The sequence below is a fragment of the Epinephelus lanceolatus genome, chromosome 22 (genome assembly GCF_041903045.1).
Source record: "Epinephelus lanceolatus isolate andai-2023 chromosome 22, ASM4190304v1, whole genome shotgun sequence".
In the NCBI taxonomy this organism is placed as follows: Eukaryota; Metazoa; Chordata; class Actinopteri; order Perciformes; family Serranidae; genus Epinephelus; species Epinephelus lanceolatus.
In genome coordinates, this window is record NC_135755.1 from 6,550,735 (window position 1) to 6,573,811 (window position 23,077).

At 41.6% G+C, this 23,077-nt stretch overlaps 1 protein-coding gene across 1 annotated transcript; it reads right to left on the reverse strand.

The window, feature by feature from the left end:
* Window positions 1-134: 134 nt before the first annotated feature.
* Window positions 135-22,247, reverse strand: rnf150b (ring finger protein 150b). Its single transcript, XM_033609487.2, has 6 exons — window positions 21,175-22,247; window positions 14,170-14,420; window positions 13,391-13,545; window positions 11,388-11,484; window positions 8,837-9,098; window positions 135-7,572 (listed from the first exon to the last, which is right to left on the reverse strand). Exons 1-6 carry the CDS (start codon window positions 21,629-21,631, stop codon window positions 7,454-7,456), a joined length of 1,341 nt encoding a protein of 446 aa, XP_033465378.2. The 5' UTR covers window positions 21,632-22,247; the 3' UTR covers window positions 135-7,453.
* Between the last annotated feature and the right edge of the window lie 830 nt (window positions 22,248-23,077).

A 23,077-nucleotide genomic window follows, 5' to 3' on the forward strand; every position in this document is an offset into this window, starting at 1 on the left:
AAGAGTAAAGTATAGACATGCAGATCAGGAATGTAGACGCTATAATTTAGTTTTTATAATTGGAAAAAGCAAACAAGAATTTTCCCTGTTCCCCGCTCCCCCCCCCCCCCAAAGATGACACACAAACACCGAGCTGGAATAAAAACAAAAACTTGCATTAAAACTTTATTTAAATTCTGTCCTGAATCAGAACACGTGCAACAACTGAAACACAGAAACAACATGGCGTCACGCCGCCTTGTATATACACGTGTGTATGTAGGTATTTTTGTGTTTGCGTGCACAGGACAACCACACAAACAGACGCTCTGTAAAACAATTAATATCGTAGAAACACACGACACCACTTCACACCCTGTTGTCAAGGTAGCAGAGGGGCTAACATGGCTACAGACGCATCGGATCACCTCAACTTTCCCCATCTATCTGGAAGGATCTGAAAATTTTTGTTTCATTTTCTTCTTTCACCATCGTTTCTTTACCGTTGACGTCCTCTTCTAAAGCTGTGACTGAATGCTAACAAAATTCACTAGCAGAATTGCTGGATTCAAATCCACCTAAAAGCAGGCGTTGTGTCAGTTTTTATGTTCTTCAAGCTACTTTTTTTTAACACCGCCACTGCGTTCGTCAGTAATTAATTAGATTAAAGTGCGTAATCCCAGTGGGATTACATGGCTCAGGATTCACCTGCTTTGGGAAAGAAACAAAACAAACTACGACACAAATTACAATATATGGCAAAAGATATGGCAGTCTACAAATACATATGATCTGTAGTTCAATATGGACCAGGAAACATTTTCCAGATAACCAAAGGTAAACACCATCAAACAAAATAACCCCATACATTTTTAAAACCGAAATCTTGAGACGAGTGCCAGAGAAAAACCAACACTGTTAAGGCAGAATTTACACTTGTGCATTGAATCAATGCCATACCTACGCCGTAGCCTGACGTGCACCTCCCAAGAAATGTAACTACATGTCGCAGTGACACAGAAACGCTGAAACCATTTCCCTCAGTGGAAACGAAGCTTTTATTTACTTTAATTTCACAGATAAGAAACAATAAATTGTGAAGACAACAAAGCCTCCACAAAAATAAATATCATTTTAAGTCTTGTGTGTGATTTATCCTGGCTTCATATGAGCAGAGGAAATCTCCGCTTGTCACTAGGTTAATTTATACAATGTAAAATGCCATAGGCTTGTGCTAATAACGTTAGCGTGTTGTATTTGTTTGGAAAACATGTTTAGTATAAGACAGTTGTTTTGTCAGTGAACCTTGTGAGTTGTAATGGAGCCAAATTATGTAACTTTGTTCAATGTTGCTGTTGTCCCTGGTTTCACATGAGATGAGAGAAGTCCGCTAGCTGCTAGGCTAATTTATACAATGTAAAATGCCATAGGCTTGTGCTAATAACATTAGCATGTTGTATTTGTGGGGACAATGTGTCCAGATAAAGACAAGTGTTTGTCTGTGAATGCTGCGAGTTATAGTGAAGCTGATTTGTGTACTTGTGTTTGAAACTGTCTATTAAGCCATGTTTAATGTGTGTTTAATGTGTGTTTTGAATCACCTAAAATTCACAGAAACCTCCGCCTCCAACTAGTTTTTGATGTGTAACTGCACAGTGGCAGACACACCACTGCACAAGTATAAATGCTCACAACAGCGTAGGCTACGGCGTAGGAGCTGATGCACAAGTATAAATCCCTCTTTCGACAATGAGAAAGAAAAGAGGAAGTGGAGGAATTTAAACAAGTTGTGAGGGAGGGGCAGAAAAGAGCAAAGACAAAATAAAGTAAAAAAAAGCAAAAAGAAAGTATAAAAGGCAAGACGAGACTTTTCCAGAACCTTCCAGAGAAACAGAATTAAAGTGCATCCAAAAAAAAAAAAAAAAAAAAAGAGGCCGAGCAACCAATCAAAACACAGCATTCAGGGGTAACAGCCAATAGGTTGTGAAAAACCAATCAGACGTCATTACTAGCCGTGACATGAAGGTCCCATTTTAGCACATTAGCTGCGTAACCTGCTGAAAAAAGACAATACATTATGTCGTCAATAGATTTTCCAAATCTCGTATTTATGACTTCCTGTCTCATGATTATATTTATATAGAAATCGTAGCTACAAGACAAGTTCGACAGTTCTGCGTTTTTTTTTTGTTTGTTTTTTTCTGAATCATGTTTTTGAAAAGTTATCTATCCTACCAAGATGGAAAGTCAATGGCTGAATGTGGTTGTCACATTTCATACCAAAAAAAATTTCCTGCCTCAGTTTAGGGCCGTTTCCAAAGTCCTGCATGAGTATTAGGGCTGGGTATTATTAAATTTTGGTTATTATTCGTAACTAGTGCTGATTCGATACATTAGTTTTGGTGCAGATACCAAAGCATTATTTTTTAATCAAAAAAAATACAACCGTTTTCTACACTATTTTTTTAATAATTAAAAAAAAAAAACTGAAGAGGTCCAACTTCCGTACGTTAGGTACAAACACAAAAACGAACATTACAGATTTTGACGCTTGTTGCTGCAGACACATTTTGGTTGTTAACAAATCAGTATTTGAGGTTCGATATCTGCCCAACACTTAACGGGGACCAACACACCACGGCAGCCTCAGTCTCTACTAGAAGAATGGAAGAAATGGATCGAGTTCAATTTCACTTTCATGACTGTGGCGGCAGAATTGCAGTCACATAAAAAACAGAAAGACAGAAAGGGAATGAAACAGTGCAAATGTGAAAACAAACATTGGGTAAATCCCTTGAAAATAAAGCTTACAACACAAAGGAAGTGACTTTAATTAAAACATCGTTCACTGAATATTGGCCGAGACAAGGCGTACAAATCCATCATCTTCATATATTACAGCAAATTCATTCCCCACCAGTGTTTTAAATGAACTAGTGTTTGTTATATACTTGATAACTGACTGAACTGAGAGTGAACTGTGAGCAGAGAGGAAAGATGAAGCCTGGGAAGCAAAGTAGGAAGAAAATACTTAAAAGTCTTCATGGTTTCTGTGAGAAAATGAAGCCATTGGTTTGACCGGAAACACCAACACAAGTACTGCTTCTTAGAATTTGGTACCAATTTTAACTCGAAGAAACCGAGCTTTCCTTGACAAAAAATTCCTGTTAATTATTCATACTAAGAGTTGAATGCTAACTACAAATCCCACAGACTAAATCGTATGATGGTTTTTCTTCTTATGGAGACTAGTTGCACTGTTTGCTTTGCTTAAATTTACTGAGACTGCAGGTCCAGGATCTGGAAAACAATGCTATGTACACGCAAAGCTGTGAGACGGTCTTAATTACACTTAAATGTTTAGTTTCAGAAGTCAAATCTTGTGATCTAAGTGCTTTGTACTTAATTAAATCAATTAAACAGGTTTTATTTAACATTTACACCAATGGGAATTAAAAAAAAAATAAAAAATTAGTACCAAAAGCGACAGGGGGAAACAAACAGTACAGCTTTGGTTCTCCAGCCTTTACTCAGGTTCAGTTCTCTCAGGTTCAGTTTTCATCATTAACAATCAGATCCTGAATATTTACGGACAATCTTACAATAGTTTAGAGTCTTATCGTCAAGGTCCTTAGCGTACTGTAGGTATGTACAATTACACAAATAATCAACACTTAAATCTGCCTGATCAACACTCAATCACACTGAGAATCACCAGGCCATGGGGTCATGAGGGGAGAGAAATCAGTCTTTGCTGCTGGGTGTCTTCATTACAAAAATAAACGTCTCCTCTGGTATCAAAATAGACGACAATCTTTATCTCTCTCTGCGCCGGGGACGCCACGACGCGGCCGCAGCTCTACACAGTCTGCACACCAGTTTGGCAAACCGACAGCAATGCCACGTGATGTAGTGAACGTGTGGAGTATACATTTTATATTTACATGCTTGGCATCCAGAGTGAGCTACACTCACTAAAGCGGGGAGGGATTCTTTGCTAAACTCCGTCATGTCTACGACTCTGGGTACCGTCTCTCTATCGTCTTTCACAGCTTGATTTGGTGGCGCTTAAATTGAAACTGAAATGGTCATGGCAGCTAACACCTACTGTGGTGTACAGAAGGCGTGTTTGAAAGACACCTCTTAGGTTTGCTAGAGTTTGGAGAAAAGATCCCCAACTAGCAAGTAAAAGATCTGATTCTTGATTGTCAGGGTTAAAGGTAAAGGTGTTTTTAAAAAGGCAGCATGAGGCCGGGGGTTTTGGACACGTGGTCAGGCAGACGGACAGATGGACGGACATTGAAACAAAACAAGGCAACACTATAGACAGGGTTCCTACATGGCATTTTAACACTTACAGAATGTCGCGACGGCCACGATGGAAGACTGATGAGGGAAGTCTTTCCATCCCCTAATCCCCTAACTAGCCAGGCAGACACTACGCGGTTTACATCCAATTTAAACCTCAAATTTGTCGCCCCCGACTCAATGTAGCATGGACTGACTGGACAGATTGCCTCGTAACAAACCCCCAATTACAATGCCGTATCAACTGCCGAAGCCGTTGACGATCTGGCTGTCAGACATTCAGGTGAACTTCTGGTATGTCCAAAATTGTGGTTGGTTCTGCTGTACAATTTTTCAACATGGCTACTGTCAAAAGATCCATTATAAACTTTGAGTCTGTTTCTAGGGTCTTGGCCACAATGTGTAGAATAATACTTAAACTTTAAGTCCTCTAAGTAGTACTTATTATTTTACACGTTGTGGCCAAGACCCCAGAAACAGTGCTAGGCTTTGAAGCCAAGTGGGCGTAGTGGCCATACCGTGTAATTACAACTTCCATGTCTGTCACGTGATGCCATGGGGCCCAAAAAGACCTTTTCTCGGAAATTTTTATAGCAAAAGAGACATTTGCAAATCAGTAGATAGAGTTTTTGGGGCATCACAACCCCCACAAAATGAATGATAACATTCTGAATGTCTAAAAGAGTCGCATGTTTAAATTGTTTCATCCCCATTCAAGTTAGCGAAACCTGAAACTAGAAGTTAAACTATTGGCCGGAGGAAATCTCCAGTGGTCTTGCTCTAACGGCCCGATGATGCATAAGATCTGGTTATTTTCATACCGTGGAAACAGCCGCTTCCAACTCTGTATCCAGGTCTCTTTATACATCCATGCTCTATGGGCCCAATGATGTGGAAGTAGATTGTAAGATTGGGGGAATTTTATAAGGGAAAGTCGAACATTTTTTGGATCCATGCACCACTGAGCAACCTTCATATGTATGTACGGGGCCCCGGCTCGACTCTGTATCCAGTTCTCTTTATACATCCATGGTTGAGTCTTGTCTGAAACTGCTTTGATATAAAACTTTGACTTTTTAGAATTTTTGCAGAGCAGAGCAGCTTCTTACTTTCCGTTCATAGTCCTCAACATTGTCGAGGATATGGTTGTTATGTTTGAATAAACTTTATTGGAACCGTCACTGGACAAAACCAAACAGGTGTTTCAGGTTCCTTCAGTGAGAGCTCTACAATGACGCTGGTTGTTTATGCGTGAAAATAAAGCAAGGCAGTTTAAGATTTGACGTGTGAGAATGAGTAACAACATGCAGTGTCTGCCCGGCGCTACGGATGTTTCTGAAAATTGTGTAAATAGAAAAACTACCAAGGAGAACAGGTGATGGTGCAGCTTAAAACTCTCCTACGTCATGGTGGCATTTATTTTGTCATCACTTTCTCCAAATGATCTGTATGTGAAGACCCACGCTGCAAGATTTGTCACTATTTTCACACATTTGACTTCATCTGTGCTTTACAGTCAGCATTATTTCTTATATTGAAATTTTACATTTAACACGCTTTCTCATACCTTATAATATTCTGTACAGCCCTGCAATCAGTCAAGAGTTTTTCTTGGTGTCACCAGTTTTCCCAGACACATAGGAACCCTGTTTGGAGAGCATCCAAACCAAACTGTCAGCACTACTGTGCTGTGAAGATAAAGGAGCCTTGAATTATACTGACAGGCAAAAAGAGAAAAAAACAAAATACTGTGTGTAGTTGTTATTCAATACTGCAGTCAAACTGTAGCTGTAACACTGCCACGACGAGTCCACCGTTTTAGCAAAACACTAGAAAAAGAAACAAACCAAATCGACAGCCTGGAGTAGTCCTTTCAAAAATAAAAGTCCTCCTTTCCAAAATGAAAAGTCACCGCAGACGTCACACACGGCGCCTGGCATGTTGGCAGGCAAATCAAAATGAGCTAACTTAACCAGAGATTAAATCTTCCAAGAATTCAGACCAGGGTGAGAAGGGAGCAGCCCCGATACTGAGTCCTATCAAGGTTTGTTTATTTGTTGTTCCTCTCCTACCTGGAAAAACCAGGTAACAGAATATTCCACAAAAGGTCCCGAGACAAGAGCACTCCGTACTGAAGTACAACAGGTAGAAATACACAGGTAAATCTAGATTCCTGGCCTGGATCACTCACGGACACTTTTAAAAACACACAATCTGGTGTTTGGAGTTCTCACGCATTCGTCAAAGATCCTCCAGATTTGCTGATGAAGGAGAATATTGACCCTCGAAGAGTGGATCCTAATTTGGCAGACGACTTTCTCAGGTTCTACCCTGTTGAGGCGAGCATCGAGGTGAGTTCAATATCATCTTCATGATTCTCTGAGTATAAATGTGGCTTGTGGAGACTCAGTTTGAATTCCATCCGACCTTCAAAAGTTCATCAAGTCAGGAGAGAAATGTCGCGACATTATTTGAAATGGACTGGACTTCTTGAACTTCTTTCTGTCACTGTGGATTGACAACAGAGGGGTAGAACCATAAAGAAGTTGGGGTCTATTTCTAGAAACAGCATGAGGCAAATGTGGATTGATTAAGACATCTGCATGGAGCGACAACAGACAGACACGAGGTATATCCCAGTTTACGGTTGGAGCAACACCTGGTTATACCAAGGAGAGCCGAGGGTGAGACCAAGGTAAACGCACTGGATCACACATGTTACCAAGTTACGTCCTGGGTCCAAACTCGTCAAGGGTCCAGGAGGAGAATAGAAGAACAAAGCCAATCCAGGTCACAGACACGTTTATCCAACTTAGATCCACTACATGAAAACCCATCATAGTCTAGACCCTGGTTCATAGTCTAGACCCTGCAGGCTAGTCCACCTGCGGTCCAGTTGGTTTGGTTTAGTTCTGTATCACACAGGTCCAAAGAGAAAAACCCAGTCAAACACCGGTGCTGGTTCTAGGTTTTAGCTTCCACTTGAAACCGGTCAAAAACCAGAACCAGGTCCTGGGTCACGCTCAGTCTGGTGCAGTAAGGTTAGGTTCAGATCTGGTTTTAGTCAGGTCGTTCTCTGGAGCTTCAAATGAAGTCTGTTAAAAGTCTGAACCTGATTTGAGTCTGTTTTGGCCCGGGGTCCTGGTTTGGTTCTGTTGTGCTGCTCTCAGGACTTGTCCCCCAGCTGAGACTGCTCCATGGACCCCTCCTCATCTGAGAGACCTGTTTCCACGGTGATGACCAATGATGCCACCGAGGCGCTGCTCGCCATTGGCTGTAGCTCACCTGAAAGAGAGCGGGGACGGGTGAGACTGAAGGTTTCCATCAAAAACAATCACAGCCAATAAACTGCGCCCATAATATGAAGCCAGACTGCTTTCATTGACTTAACAAGGGCAGCACCTGCACACCCAACATAGTGGGTGGTGGTACATGTACCTCTACACCCGGTTTGCGAGCTGCCAATAAACACAGAAGAACAACAACAACTGCAGCACACTGTCAGGAGGACAAAATATGTCACGGTGTGGACGTCTTTCGCAGTTCCAGAGGAAGACAACAGGATTGCTGCGAGGGTCTGATCTGCGACCAACCGACACACAATAGATAGTTTTATGGGGGCAGGGGCGTTGAGGCTAGACCTAATGTTGGCACTGTTATTTGTTTTTGTTTTATTAGCAAGTGATGTTGGTTTGTTTTGGTTCGGTCACAGCTATGGAATATTGAATCAGCCATATTTTCTCACTACATCGCAGCCTTTCTTACCCTCAGGTGTTCATAAACTACAGGTTATACACTCCTTTTTAACATACAAAAAGTTATCGGTTACCATTTGTGTTATCAGCCATGAGGAGCAGGTAATTATCGGTTATTGGTATCGGCTGAAAAAAAACCACATCAGTGCGTCCCTAGTTACAGCCTTCAGCCTTGGTCACTAAAGGGAATGGATGACAGTTATGCTTATGGTAGCAGATGGATCAGCAGAAGACCTAAAAGAGGTCCGGAATGCGCTCCATCTATCGCCTCCCAGTTGTGACGGAGGGAGTGCAGCTGCCCAGATAAGTGTGACTTGCAGTCTCCGTTGCCATAGCTCCCAAGGTTAAGTGGAAAGAGAGATTTTCCCTGTGCCCCAGGCTCAGCAGACCAGACCCCCTTTTTAGATATGCGCATTTTGGAAGTAACAGTCGAGGTGATTTAAAGCGAGCCAGGTGAGGTTAAGTTAGAAACAAATAGAAACTTCACAAAGCCAGTGAAGTGAGAGTGGAAGTCAGAGTGGAACTGACATATAATTTTTTCTCATTCTTGAGCTTTACATTAAAAAAAACAGCCACTCTGGTTTCTCATCATTTCAGCTTCCTGTTCTTCAGTCATACCTGTCTCACCTCTTTCAGCAGGAAGAACGTGCTTCACATACAGGAGGCAAGAAGAAATATTAATGTGACTTAGACTGCAACACCATGAGAAAGAAGTGTTATGTAGCAGAAACGCCTCTGGGTGCCAGTGTAACACCACTTATCAGAGAACATACAGTACAGTGTGTGTGTTTTACCTGTGTGTGTGTCAGTGGTGGCAGTCACAGGGCTGTCTCTCAGTGTGTCGGGGTCCTGGTAGTCCTGAGGGAGTCCCACCCGTCGCACCCCGGGGTCCAGCACCACCGAGGAGCCGCCCTCACTCAGCGTGCCGTCACTGGACGCCCCGGACACCACAGCTTCTAGGGCCAGGGCCCCAACGCCACCCACACCCACCCCCCCGACACCGCCCAGGGCCAGGTCGTAGTCCAGCGGCAGGTCGTCCAGACAGTCTGCGTTCAGCTGGAGTGAACAGAGACAGAGAGAGACTCAGAGAACATGTTTCCAACTGTTACTTACAGTTAACATTAGTACATAGCACTGTAAACAATGTTCTACACATGTGCCACAGTTTTTACTTCTTTTTACCTTTAGGTATTTAACAAGTTTCAGAAAAAGAGTTTTGACTAAATCACAAAATGATCCAAATCAGCAGTTTTTGAAGTTCTGTATCAAAATATTTAAAATCAGAAATACCCTATCACAGAAAAATCTAAAACAATTCCTTAATTTGGGCAACTTATGGTGCCATTTGGGTGTCTTTCCCCACGAGGAAATTAGCTGTATTTTTCAACAATAATAATGATGTTAAAATAAAGTACTGGTGTAATAAAGGTAAATAAAGTACTGTTGTCATACATTTAAATAAAGAATTGATTTAATGAAGTAAAGTGTTGTTTTAATAAAGCGGCATAAAGTACTATTATAATAAATTTTAATAAAGTAGTGTTAAAATAATGTTAAATAAAGCACAGCTACAAGAAAGTTAAATAAAGTACTGTTAAAATAATGTTAAATAAAGTACAGTTATAATAAAGTAAAATAAAGTACTGTTATAATAAAGTTAAAGTACTGTTATGATAAAGTTAAATAAAGTACTGTTAAAATAATGTTAAATAAAGCACAGTTATAATAAAGTAAAATAAAGTACTGTTATAATAAAGTTAAAGTACTGTTATGATAAAGTTAAATAAAGTACTGTTAAAATAATGTTAAATAAAGTACAGCTACAAGAAAGTTAAAGTACTGTTAAAATGAAGTAAAACAAAGTACAGTTATAATAAAGTTAAATAAAGTACAGTTATAATAAAGTTAAAGTACTGTTATAATAAAGTTAAATTAAGTACAGCTATAATAAAGTTAAAGTACTGTTATAATAAAGTTAATTTAAGTACTGTTATGATAAAGTAAAATAAAGTACTGTTATAATAAAGTTAAATGAAGTACAGCTACAATAAAGTAAAATAAAGTACTGTTATGATAAAGTTAATTAAAGTACTGTTATAATAAAGTTAAATGAAGTACAGCTACATAAAGTTAATTAAAGTACTGTTATAATAATGTTAATTAAAGTACTGTTATGATAAAGTAAAATAAAGTACTGTTATAATAAAGTTAAATTAAGTACTGTTATGATAAAATAAAATAAAGTACTGTTATGATAAAGTAAAATTAAGAACTGTTAAAATGAAGATAAATTAAGTACAGCTACAATAAAGTTAAATAAAGGACTGTTATAATAAAGTTAATTAAAGTACTGTTATGATAAAGTAAAATAAAGTACTGTTATAATAAAGTTAAATTAAGTACTGTTATGATAAAATAAAATAAAGTACTGTTACTATAAAGTAAAATAAAGTACTGTTATGATAAAGTAAAATAAAGTACTGTTATGATAAAGTAAAATTAAGAACTGTTAAAATGAAGATAAATTAAGTACAGCTACAATAAAGTTAAATAAAGGACTGTTATAAAGTTAAAGTACTGTTATGATAAAGTTAATTAAAGTACAGTTATAATAAAGTTAAATGTTGTTACAGCAAAGTTATAATGAAACAAATCAAAGCTCGTCTCGTCACTTCTCAGGAAGTGTTGACGTTTTTGCTGTAAACTTGAGTAAACGGTTAGCGGACAGTTAAACTGTTGCATTGGTGTTGTTAAACATGAGGATTTATTCACTGTGAGGTGGAAACAAACCAACAGTTCTCCAGTTCATGTGTTCATAATATTTGCAGGTCACACTGGTGCTCCATGGTCACAAAATGTGACTAAATAGTCTCGGTCTGGAGCCCTGCAGATACAAAAACACACACTAACGCCCTGGGGAGAGTGATCTGGATAGGTGGACGAGTGTGACGCTTCTCAGCGTCTGTGATATAGTCTTTTTATACATCCCATGTAGAGCAAGTCGCGACAGACTGAGTACAATTGATATGTCGCCCACCCCTAACTGAACTGTTATTCAAAAGAAAAATAAACCTTTATTGTTTTAACTGTGGTTTTGAGTTGGCCTGATTATACTGCTTTATCTCACCAATATTACAAATTGCACTGAAACAATAAAAAAAATTAAATCCAGTGCAGTTTCTTGTATCATCTTGATTCTTAAGCACTCAGAAAATATTCTGTTTACAGGTTTGAGTTTATTCCACATCCTCAGTTTTCAAGGCTGCTGTTCACCAAAACCCTTCCTTGAAAAGACACAAGTTAAAAACACATCCAGAGGATCACATTAAAGTCTATCAGACTCACAGCGATGCCCAGAGCTTTGAGGATGTTCATCTTGCACATGGGACACGTGCGATGATCCAGCAGCCACGGATCCACACAGGTCTTGTGGAACAAATGCCTGCACAGAAGAAAAACAGCGGGATCAGTTCGCTCTGCCGTTTATCCACATTCTTACAGCTGCTTTTTATTTCGACCTGTTACACAAGGCTAAGAGTCTGCTTCTCATTTTTATCTCGTGAAGCTCATTTCAGATATTTCACAGAAACAGTGTTTGTCATTATTAGAAATTACAATTTTAATTTGTGAGACAAGTTTTTATTTCTCTTGCACCTATCCATAGTAATTAACACCTCCATATATGGCGGTCTCTGGCGACTCATGGGCGTGGATGTATGCTAATTGCTGACTAGTGGGAGTGCGCTGTCAGTTTACGACTGACTGGAATTCATGAGTGATTAAATCCGAGTTTTCTGCGGCGTTCGTGAATCCTGAGAAGGTTTTTAGAACCAAGGTTTTTTATGTGCAAATCTACTCACAGATTTGCTGACATTTCATGAATGAGAAGCAGTGTGTTGAGACTCAATCATCACTTATGAGCCACTCTCAGTGTGTGGTGGTGGTGTGTTTATCTGAAGAGACTCTGCCTCTGCTTGGAGTTCTTTAATCTCTGTTTTCCATGAAGTTTCCGGGCGTGTAGCCTCACAGCGCTCAGGTGAAGTCAAAGCTTTATAAAAAGGTAGCGACCAGATCCCTGCTGAAGCAGCAGGCATCAAAGAGGCACAGCACAAAAAAAAAAACCACACAAACAAAGCACATAGTAAACCCTTAAATGATTTGCCCTTATAAGTGATATAACTGATTTCATGTTTTACACATGTCTGAACATTTCTGACAAAGTGGGAAAAACTATGATGATTGAAAAGATTTTACAAAGCTACTTTATTTTTTTACATTTCCTACTTGTAAATGTTGTACATGGAGCAGTATTCACAAACACAGACTGCTGTTTGCAGCAACATTTAGCACAACGGCTAATAGGGTTGGGTCAGTATGAGAAAAAAAAAAAACGGTCCGGTTTTTGTGAAAAACCACATCAAGTCGGTAATACCAGATTTTCGCCACTTGGGGGCGCAATTGACTCATTTAAAATAAAAAACGACCATAGGACAACAGAGTGACAGTAACACGTTATTCCTTACAAATAAATTTGCAGGTTTAGCTTACTCAGTCAGTGCAAACAAGGGTTGCCTCCTTCATCTGGCTCAAAGCCAAAGTGTTGCCATATTGGCGCATTCTTTGATTTCTTCGAGACTAAATTGTCCGCCATTATCGACTCCCCATCACTGTTAAACTCCAGGCTACAGTAGAGGCCTTGGCGCATGCGCATTTGCACCCCCTAGCTCAGTATCCGCCCCACCCCCACCCCCCTCTCTCTACTGCTCGCTGTGTGCTTGGTGAAGAGGCAGACACAGGTGCTCACAGACTCGGGCGCACTATAAGTGGAGCGGACTCCGCGAGGAATGTCCGCAGTCATTCGGGCATCCATAGTCAAGCGCACTTTCACGTTGTAGTTTCCTGTAAAAATGTCCGTGAAAAATCCCTGCGATGTGAAAAATACATGCCAAGCAGTCTTTTGTGTGACACTGGTGCGCGGAGCGGAGTCCGTGCTTTGCGCGCACAGGGCTTGCGGACCCCTGCTTTTAGTCCGGGATTTATAATTCTGCGTCTAAATGACGCTGTCCGTAGGTACGCCGTAACATGACGTGCACCTCCCTAGATATGTAACCACATGTCGCGGCGACGCAGACCTCCTGTCTGTATATGAGCAGAGGAAATCTCTGCTAGTTGCTCGGCTAATTTATACAATGGAAAATGCCATAGGCTTGTGCTAATAACATTAGCATGTTGTATATGTTTGGAAAATGGTTTGGAAAAGCTCAGTTCATTGGAAACCATCACAAAGTCCTTTCAGTCCTGGTTAAGCCCCAGCGCTGGAAACACTCTTTGTGTATTTGTGTGTTTACCTGCAGGGCAGTATGCGGACCACGTCATTAGCCTTGTAGCCCTCGATGCAGACAGCACAGTTGTCGAAGTCGGCTTCCGTCTCCTGGTCGCCCTTCCTGATGGTGCGAACCTGCAGCTTACTGATGGCCTTCTTCGCCGCGTCGCCGAGACGACGCTGTGGGAGAGACAGAGAGGTGGAGATGATGGATGTATTTAGTCTCAGGTGAGGCAGCAGTGGAAGCAGCACTCCTTTCACTTAGGAGAAATACCACATCTAAAAAATACTCCATTACAAGTAAAAGTCCTGCAGTACAATATTTCCCTGTGAGATGTAGTGGAGTAGAAGAGTAAAATGACTTTCCACACTGACTTGGAAATGCTGTCATCATTTGTTACACCCCCTCGTGCCAGTGGAAGCAGCTGTGGTTGATTCTGACTTGTGCAAACAGTTTGGATAGAAGCGCTTGAATTTCATAAGCGTTTTTCAGAACCTGTTTCTAATCACTTCAGCTGTTTGGGGGACATTAAGTTTGTTTACATGCACTTAAATAACCTTGTTACAGTTCGTTTTCTCCAGGAACTTCATCTCTTAAACATCGTGGCGTCAGGGGAACTGAACAGCCACAACCAGTTTATGATCAGCTCCCTACATGTGAGCACTGTTCTGAAAGAAGTACATGGGACAGTAATAATACAGGAACAGAAGCAGTTATCTGTCCCTCCTCCTCTTCCTCTTCCTACTGCTTCTAATGGCATTTGCGGCACACCAAAATCAACCAATCAGAGGCGAGGACTTTACCTGGTTCCTGTCCCGTGCGTTGGCGTATCTGAACCTCTGGATGTAGTAGAAGACGAGCCAGGCGAGAGAGATGATCATCAGCACGATGAAGGAGATGGACACGAACACCACCGACGTCCTGCTGACGTACTTCTGCAGGTTCCTCGTCCCGATGGTGATTGTCATGGTGACCGTCACGTTGCGCTCCAGCAGTGACACAACCTCGCGGCCTTTTGGCTCCGGGATCATGATGGCGACCACCTCACCTGTACCTGGAGACAAGGGCAGGATGCAAACTGTACTTTTAATAATTCTAAATGTGTGTTTTCCCCTAGCTTTATTTTAAAATTTTCTAAATCAGCGAGTCCCCTGAACCGTAACACATCACTGGGTCATCACTGACATGTTCAACACAGCATATTATATAATTTATATAATTAAAAAAAAATCAGAGAGGGGGGAAAACTACCCAGAGGAAAGTCAGACAAAATAAATACCATTTATAATATCGTGAATGTGTTCCCTATCTTGTTAAAACCCTCTTTACAACTACAGATTGTATTCAGCTTCTGTATCCTGTTCATTCATTCATCCAGTCCCCCCCGATCACTATGACGACCAGCTCCTCGTCCACCCACCAGAGACAGCCACTCTAAAAATAAACAGTGAACCCCAACATGCTGGATGACGTGGCCTCATTTCACTGAACATCCATCTTTGTATCCAGTTTGAACACGATCGTTATATAATAGACCGTAGGGTTACTACACAGTTACATATAACTCTATGATGCAGTGACCAGCGATTAGTCAGTGATGGCGGTCAGGTGTGAGGGATCTGCAGACAGCGAGTGACTGAGAGTGATGCATGAAGCTGTTTGGAGAAGGAAGATAAAAGCAGAGGAAGACGTTTCTGTGACTCCTTCAGGGTAAACAGAGGTCAAAGGTCAGCTGCTTATGATTCAGTGCACTGTTCGAGGACACGAGCGGAGGAGTGTGCGCCAAACCACGGCCGTTACATCGAGGCTGGTCTGATTGTGGCAATTCAGTAAATTCTGAGGCTATTCTTGTGACTGAGGTCTGACTAACACGCCCTCATGTGACTCCAAAGGATGGAGGACAAACTCTCCAGACGAGGATTCACTTCCACTTGGAGACATAACTGAGGTTGAAACAAGTCAAAGTTTAATTCCCGTGTTAAATATTTACCGTGAAAAGCTGCTGCGAGCATGTACAAAGGGAAGCTACACAGTGCGGTGAATTCCTTCAGCGGAGTGGCCGAGAATGCGACGCCGTGTCGACACAAGTTTACAACTAATTAGTCACTGATGCAGACAGATGTTTGTGCCAACAGGCTGGTGATGAACTACAAGAGAAGCTGACGGCACAAACTTTTTCACTACGACACTAACAGCAAGTGAAGTGGACGGATAACGAATCAGGCAACAGTATACAAAAATCACTGTTCTGTGTGTACCTTAGTTTCGGGGTCGTGGTTGGGTACATTTTTGATACAGCATGCAGGGCTGGAAACACCACCTGTGCATGGACGGTAGTGCACGGGAAATCTGAGCTGATATTGTGGAGACATAACTTTTGTGTGTTTGCTCAGAAGTTGATATGCTTCCTCTGTCTGTGTGTGTGTGTGTTTTTGCAGTTTGGCCGACCACAAGTTGGATGTGTTTCCCCCGAGGTGGGCACTGAACTTTTACAACCCCAACAAGCACAAACAGCAACTAAATTGATTAGTCTGCCTAAAAATACACCCAGGGATCAATGTCTCCCTCTCCCACACATTTCTACTTCTATCCCCGCTGAAGTTACACACCGCCAAGCCATCGACCTAACCTTAATCTGAACCATCACACCAAGTAGGGACTCCCAAACACTCCTGTGAAGAAGTGAGAACTCCTTTTTAAAAAGGTCTAAAACTTGCTCCTCATCCTGTCTCTGAACTCTTTTCATAACTTTAGAAAACTCTTTGTTGTGTGGACGTGCTTGTTGGTCTGAGCTGCAGCTTAAAACTAATCTGTGGGATGAACTGAGGAATGATGAAACCAGCTGATTCCAGGTGGATTAACGCTCTTTCACTGCCGAGAGGTCTGACTGGACGAGGGATGCACCAGTTCAACATTTTTTCCCCCAGTGCCGATTCTGACCTGACACCAGTGACACTAGAGTCTCCCTCCACTTAAGAACGGTTGTTATGGAGTTTCACAAACAGTTAACGATGCTAACGCTGAGCCACTTGCTTGCTGCAGTGACCTGAGAGGACAGCTGAGGGTGGTCGCCATGTTTCCTCAGCAACACTGTTGAGTCAGGACAGCGTTATAAATGCTAATCGCAGATTGAGTGGTGCCGCTAGCTAGCTTTTAATGCAGTAAACTGAAGCGTAGCAAAACTAACCAACAGACTGACATGTGTAACACGTCAAATATATCTTCCGTGGTAAACCCATTAACAGCACAACTCTTTCGCCCCTTGCGCCTTACCTGGCGCGCCGTTTAACGAGCATAACTGGAGTTGGACACACGATGAACTAGGGGTGGGAATCAGAAGAGGCTCCACGATATGATATTATTGTGATTTTAAATATGTTGCAATACGCTAAGTATTACGATAAAATATATTGCGATATATTACCTTTTTTGAACTGTAAATTAGGTCCCCAGAGAAAAACGTTGTCAGCATCTGTTTTATTTGATAAAACAAGTTTTCTCCAGAACACACTGGAGGGATTACATATCTCATCTGGCCTGGAATGCCTCGGGGTCCCCCAGGAGGAGCTGGAAAGAGTTGCTGGGGAGAGGGACATCTGGGGTGCTTTCGTTGGCCTGCTGCCAAGCGGACGAAGCTTTTTACTCTGTTTATTTCTCTTCAGCCATTTTTTGACTGAAAACACAATTGATTATATTATTCTAGAATGCTACCTGAAGTTTAATTTGTATTTGTAATATTAAAAATGTACATACTTTTTAAAAATCGATACTGTAGCCCCTTTTACACTGCCAGTTTTTTCGCGAATGTTGGGCCGTTTTGCCGGCAAGCTGCGAGCGTTTAGACACACAGAGCTGGATTGGCGAGTTGATCCGAGGCGCCCAATTTTCCACCTCGTAAGGTAGTCGTATTGGCGGAACCTTTTAGTTTAAATGGACCGAGGCGGGAGGGGCAGTTGATGACTTGTGGGAGGAGTTGTTGATGACGCCCCACATGCGACCCACTGGCGGTGGATAAACAGGAAACAGCTGATAGCAGGAATTAGCGAGCAGCTAGTAGCAAGAGGGAAACACAAACCTGACAGACACTGTAAAGATGAGCAACTGGGGAGACAAGGAATTGTGCGCCCTCCTTGTCCTCGCAAATGAAAAGGCCATTAACCGTCAGATGACGGGGAAGGTGAAGAACGGGCCAATTTACGAGAGAATCGCCGAAAGACTGACCAGCTGCGGCTTCCCTCCCACATCACTGTTTACGTCACACGCTGAGCTACACGTTTTGTTACTTGCTCCCCCGGCCCTGAAAAAGGCACGTTCTGTATAAACAAAAATAGGTAGGCAGCATTTTGCTGCACTCCCCAATTTTGTTTTTATACTGCCAATGCTGAAAAAAGACTGACTGGGCTTTCCTGCAAATTTGCACAATTCCTATCTAAAAAGGGCTACTGTTGTGATACGATATTGCCGCACATAAATACTGTGAACAGATTCTTTCCACCACAACTAGTTCTGGACTGAAATGGAACCAACATGTGAACTTTCTATGTAACAAATTGGCTCAGAGACTGCATTTTCTCCACCGACTCAGATTGTTCGGTGTTAACAGTAAAATTATGTTAACTTTTTATAATGCTGTCCTGGGTAGTCTGATCAGATATGGCTTAGCATCTTGGTTTGGCTCCCTCACTACACAGAGCAAATCTAAGGTGGTTAGCACTGTCGCCTCACAGCAAGAGGGTTCCCGGTTTGATCCCAGGTGTGGGAGCCCTTCTGTGTGGAGTTTGCATGTTCTCCCCGTGTCAGCATGGGTTCTCTCCGGGCTCTCCGGCTTCCTCCCACAGTCCAAAGACATGTAGATTGGAGATTAGGTTCACTGATAACTCTAAATTGTACGTAGGTGTGAATGTGAGTGTGAATGGTTGTCTGTCTCTATGTGTCAGCCCTGTGATAGTCTGGTGACCTGTCCAGGGTGAATCCTGCCTCTTGCCTAATGTCAGCTGGGATAGGCTCCAGCCCCCCCGCGACCCTCAAGAGGATGAAGCAGTTAGAAGATGGATGGATGGATAAAGCAGCCATGAAGGTGATCGGTACAAAAAATTATCCCTTCAAATCACTTACGAAGAATCTGTACTCAAACAATCTCATCGTATCCTGAATGATCCTTCACATGTTCTGTTCTCAGAGTATGAACTCCTGCCTTCGGGTAGAAGATATAGAGCCTGTAGGTATAAAACCAACCGGTACAGGCCCTCCTTCCTTCCAGCATCAATTGATGTTCTGAACAAACAACCTGCTCAATCTCAGTTTTAAATCAAAAACAGCACTTGGTTCCTGCCTGTGGTTTTATTATGGTGCTTATCCGATCTTTGATTATTTGATCACTTTTGAACTTGTGCAATAAATTCTTGCTGGGTCATGTGCAATAATCTTTTTATGTTTTTATGTCATGTCATTGCCATGTTATCTGTGTACTGGTCCAAGCACAGGTCACTTTTCGAACTGTGCAATACTTGATTCCTACACAAACCACTTTTTCTTTGCTGGGTCATGTGCAAAAAAATCAGATGGACTATCCAGATACCATCTAAGCACTGAACTGTCCTTGTATGTTCTTATGTCTTGTCTTGAATGCCGTTTATAATTCAAATGTTAATGTCGTTTGTACTCTAAATTGTGAGCCGCAGCCGCCTTGTTGTCAAAAAGACACATTTCCTCTGTGAGGACAATAAAGTTATTCTGATTCTGACTGACTATCAGATTTAAAAAAAGGCGGCACTGTGGTGCAGTGGTTAGCATTCTCGCCTGGTTTGATCCTGGGGTGGGGAAGCCCTCCTGTGTGGAGTTTGCATGTTCTCCCGGCTTCAGCGTGGGTTTTCTCAGCTGGGATAGGCTCCAGCCCCCTGTGACCCTCAAGAGGATACGCAGTTATGGAAAATGAACGATGAATGAATGTATCTTGATGATGTATCCTGGTAATTACAATATTTATAATCAATAGTTGCAGCACTAGACAAGCATCACAAGCACCATTTAATAATAATCAGATAAACTCCAAACAACTCCACAAGTAGTATGAATAAGTATCTGGATAACAAGTGTGATATTGAGCCCAGAACAGATGGTGTTCTGGGGGGGAAATCTCTGTAATGCGTGCTCATGCATCCAAGGAAAGATTCCCAGGAAGAAAAAGGGAAATCTCCTCTGGAATATGAACTGCAGCTCTGGTCAGAAAATAACCCTGACAGTTAACAAAAAACCATGAGAAAGTGGATTTAAAGTAAACACACAGTGTGTTGTTCGTGCTTGTGGGTCTGGGGACTCCCTGAAGGAGTTTCCAGCTGACGGAGGAGCAGCTGTGAGTCTGTTACTTCACTGACAGAGTGAAGAAAAACAACAGTTTAGACTGGAGGACCTCAGACTGATACGACAGCACAGTCAGTCTGTTATATAACTCAGCACTTCATCATCATATCTGCTGAGCTTCTCTGGACACAATCGATTCAGCAGAGCGAGTTTTCCACAACCAGCTGATGTCGATACAGCAGGACAGGCTGAATAATAATACATCTAATATATAAATGAATCTGATAGTGTTGCAACACAGCAGCACACTAAGCCCCGTTTCCACCAAACACTTTGGTACCTTTGGACCCAAAAGTACTGAAAAGTGCTGAAATGTTTTCAGTGTGATCAAGACCTAAGAATGATTAGATAGTGTGCCTATGACCTAGATTTCTATCAACTGGCTCAAAATGAATAATCAAGGTAATAGTAATAATAATAATAATAATAATAATAATAATAATGATCACAGTCTCCAAGCGGCCGGTGGTGTTTGAGAGAAGTTCAGTTCACTGTGGTACAAAAACAGAGATAAGCTGCAACTTTTCACATTTGAGAGGCAGAAACCAGGAAATGTGTTGAGATAAAAACAAGATTGCACCGATTTGTCTCAGAGGTGACTGCTGTGCAGCAGCTGCATGCAACAGTAACTCAGAGTCAGATTCAGATACTGTTACAATATTAACAGTTTAACAAAATAAAATCGACCACAAATTACACATTTAAACAGCTCACAAATACAAAAATGTCCCCTGGGATTTATAGATATAAATCAACAGGTGATTTCCTTCTTTTAGCAAAATCCTAAATGACTGAGCGAGGCAGACCTCCTGTCTGTTTCTGTAAGATGAAACCATTTCCCTCAGTGGAAATGAAGCTTTTACTTACTTTAATTTCACAGATAAGAAACAATAAATTGTGAGGCCGATAAAGCCTCCACAAAAATAGCATTTTACATCCTGAGTGTGATTTGTCCTGGCTTCATATGAGCAGAGGAAACCTTCGCTTGTCGCCAGGCTAATTTATACAATGTAAAATGCCATACGCTTGTGCTAATAACGTTAGCATGATGTATCAAAATGAGAGATCATTTTGTTTTTTACTGAATATCTGAGACAAACTGTAAAACTACATCACTTATTTTGTTGCAATTGTAACTCAGTTACTTGTAATTACTTACTGCTCAACCCTGTGCACCAGTCGTCAAAACAAGACGGGGTTGTTGGGGGGCCTCTGTGGGTTAATGTGCCCCGAGTCTGGGACCGCCTCTGCCTTTATCCACTGTGTGTAATAATGTGTATTAATGATTCTGCACCTGCACACCTGAACCACTGTGACCATGACAATCACTGTAGCTTTTAAGAAGTTATAACACAGTGTTAAGTATTAACATAAACTCACTGACTGATGAGTTTAACTAAACATTATTTAATGCGCATGTAGTGCTGAGATGAGGAGGGTCAGTGTACCTGGATGAGGCATCGTAATGGTGTCGTTAGCATTAGCGGACCCCACGTTAAAGATGACCACCGCCGAGGCGTTGTGGGCTGCAGCGTGGCGGATCTTGTCCTTGCAGGTGCAGTTGCCCCGGGCTATCAGCGCCACCCAGGCCCCGGCCTGTGCGGGCACCGCGAACCGGGTGTTGGGGTCGCAGGCCTGGCGGTCGTGCGGGGAGGCGGGCAGGACCACCACCCCCTTGGCGTCCCGCTTGGGCGAGTGCTCCCCGTAGCGACCGCATTCCGTCTTCTCGGTGCGGAGCTCCGAGGTGGCCGGGTCCACGTAGGTGATGTTGACGAAGGCGGTGTACCACTCCTCCCGCTCGGCCACGGTGAAGTCCAGGCACAGCAGGTGGACGAAGCAGAAGGAGAGCAGCCACGTAGAGAGGGCCAGGCTGCGGCAGGCCGCCACCAGAGAGCCCGGGGCCATGGTGATCCTCCCCGGTGAGAGCGAATCGTCCGTCGGTCGGTCGCAGGAGCCCGATAGCGTCGACGCCGCAGACGCCTACTCCACCATGCTACCAGCCCACCGTTATTTAATCCGCCTGTCTTTCTAGCCTCGACGCCCACTCCTCACCGCCCGCTCCCGGCTCTTATTTTTACCGTTTTACGGTGTTTTCAGCCGCTCCCCACCGCCGCTCTCAGGCTACCTAGCATCAGACGCCTGTTACTCGTCTCCATTTCCAACCGTTACAGAGAACAACACAAAAAACACCCACAGGAGAAGCTTCACACCGGAGACAGCTGCGGACACAGACAACCGTTAAAACGACGTTAGTGAACGTTAACGAAATAAAACAGCACGCGGTTCACAGCACGACGAGGTTAACGGTTAATAATCGTTGAATATTTAAAGCTGCATTGTTTTGACGGGGCCTGAACGGACCAGCGGTAAGCTGCCGGTAATCTGACACCACTTCCGGTTCTTTATTTCAAAATAAATGCCGCTATTTTTTTTTTTTTTTTTTTAATCAGTCAAAAGCAAATTTCAGAGACTTTTTACAATACTGGGACAAATATTTGTAGCTTCACTAAGGTTTAAAAATAAATTTGAGTCGTTTTTTTGTATTTGAGAATTTAAATTGATTTTTTTTGTTTTGTCATGTTTTATTCTATAATAATTAGGGACTGTTCATCACTCTTAAAGGTTGAGGGGGTGGTAAAAAAAAAAAAAGCACTGGGGGGGACTCATGTTTATTTTGGCTTAGGGGAAGGGCATTTGTTTACCGTCGATTTAACAAAAAACAAAAAACAAAAACATGCCCTCAAAACCTACCCCAAAATAATAATAATTTAAAAAGTAATAATTCTATTTATAATAACTTTATTTATATAGCACAATTCATGCATAAAATGTAACACAAAGTGATCAGTATAAAAGAAGATTTGCAAAAAAATATATATATAAATAAATAAAATGAAAATCGCCAAAATCAAAAATTTTATTTTAGGAGATTTTTATTTAATTTTTTTTTTTAGGGACTGGCTGTTATTTATGAGGGGGTGGGGCAAAAAGAGGGAGGTATGTCTACTATATTTTTAAGCACTACAGAGGGACTTTTTTTATTTACTTACACGTAGGAGAGTAGCATACAAATTTAAATGGTTGAATATTGTTTTTTTTTTTCAAATTCTTCCAAATTACAAAAGTAAATATAAATATTTAATATAGCTCTTAATCAACATGACCTGCTATCTTTTTTGAGTTTGAATAAAAGATTATATAAAATATACAAAATATGAATACCTATAACAGCTTTTAAAATTGTGCAGGTTTCAAAATATTCTATATATGCTGTGAAAAACTTGCATTGCTAAATTAGATTTTTAATCACGCACTATTTAATGAAGCCGCTGCGTTTAAGTAATTTATCTT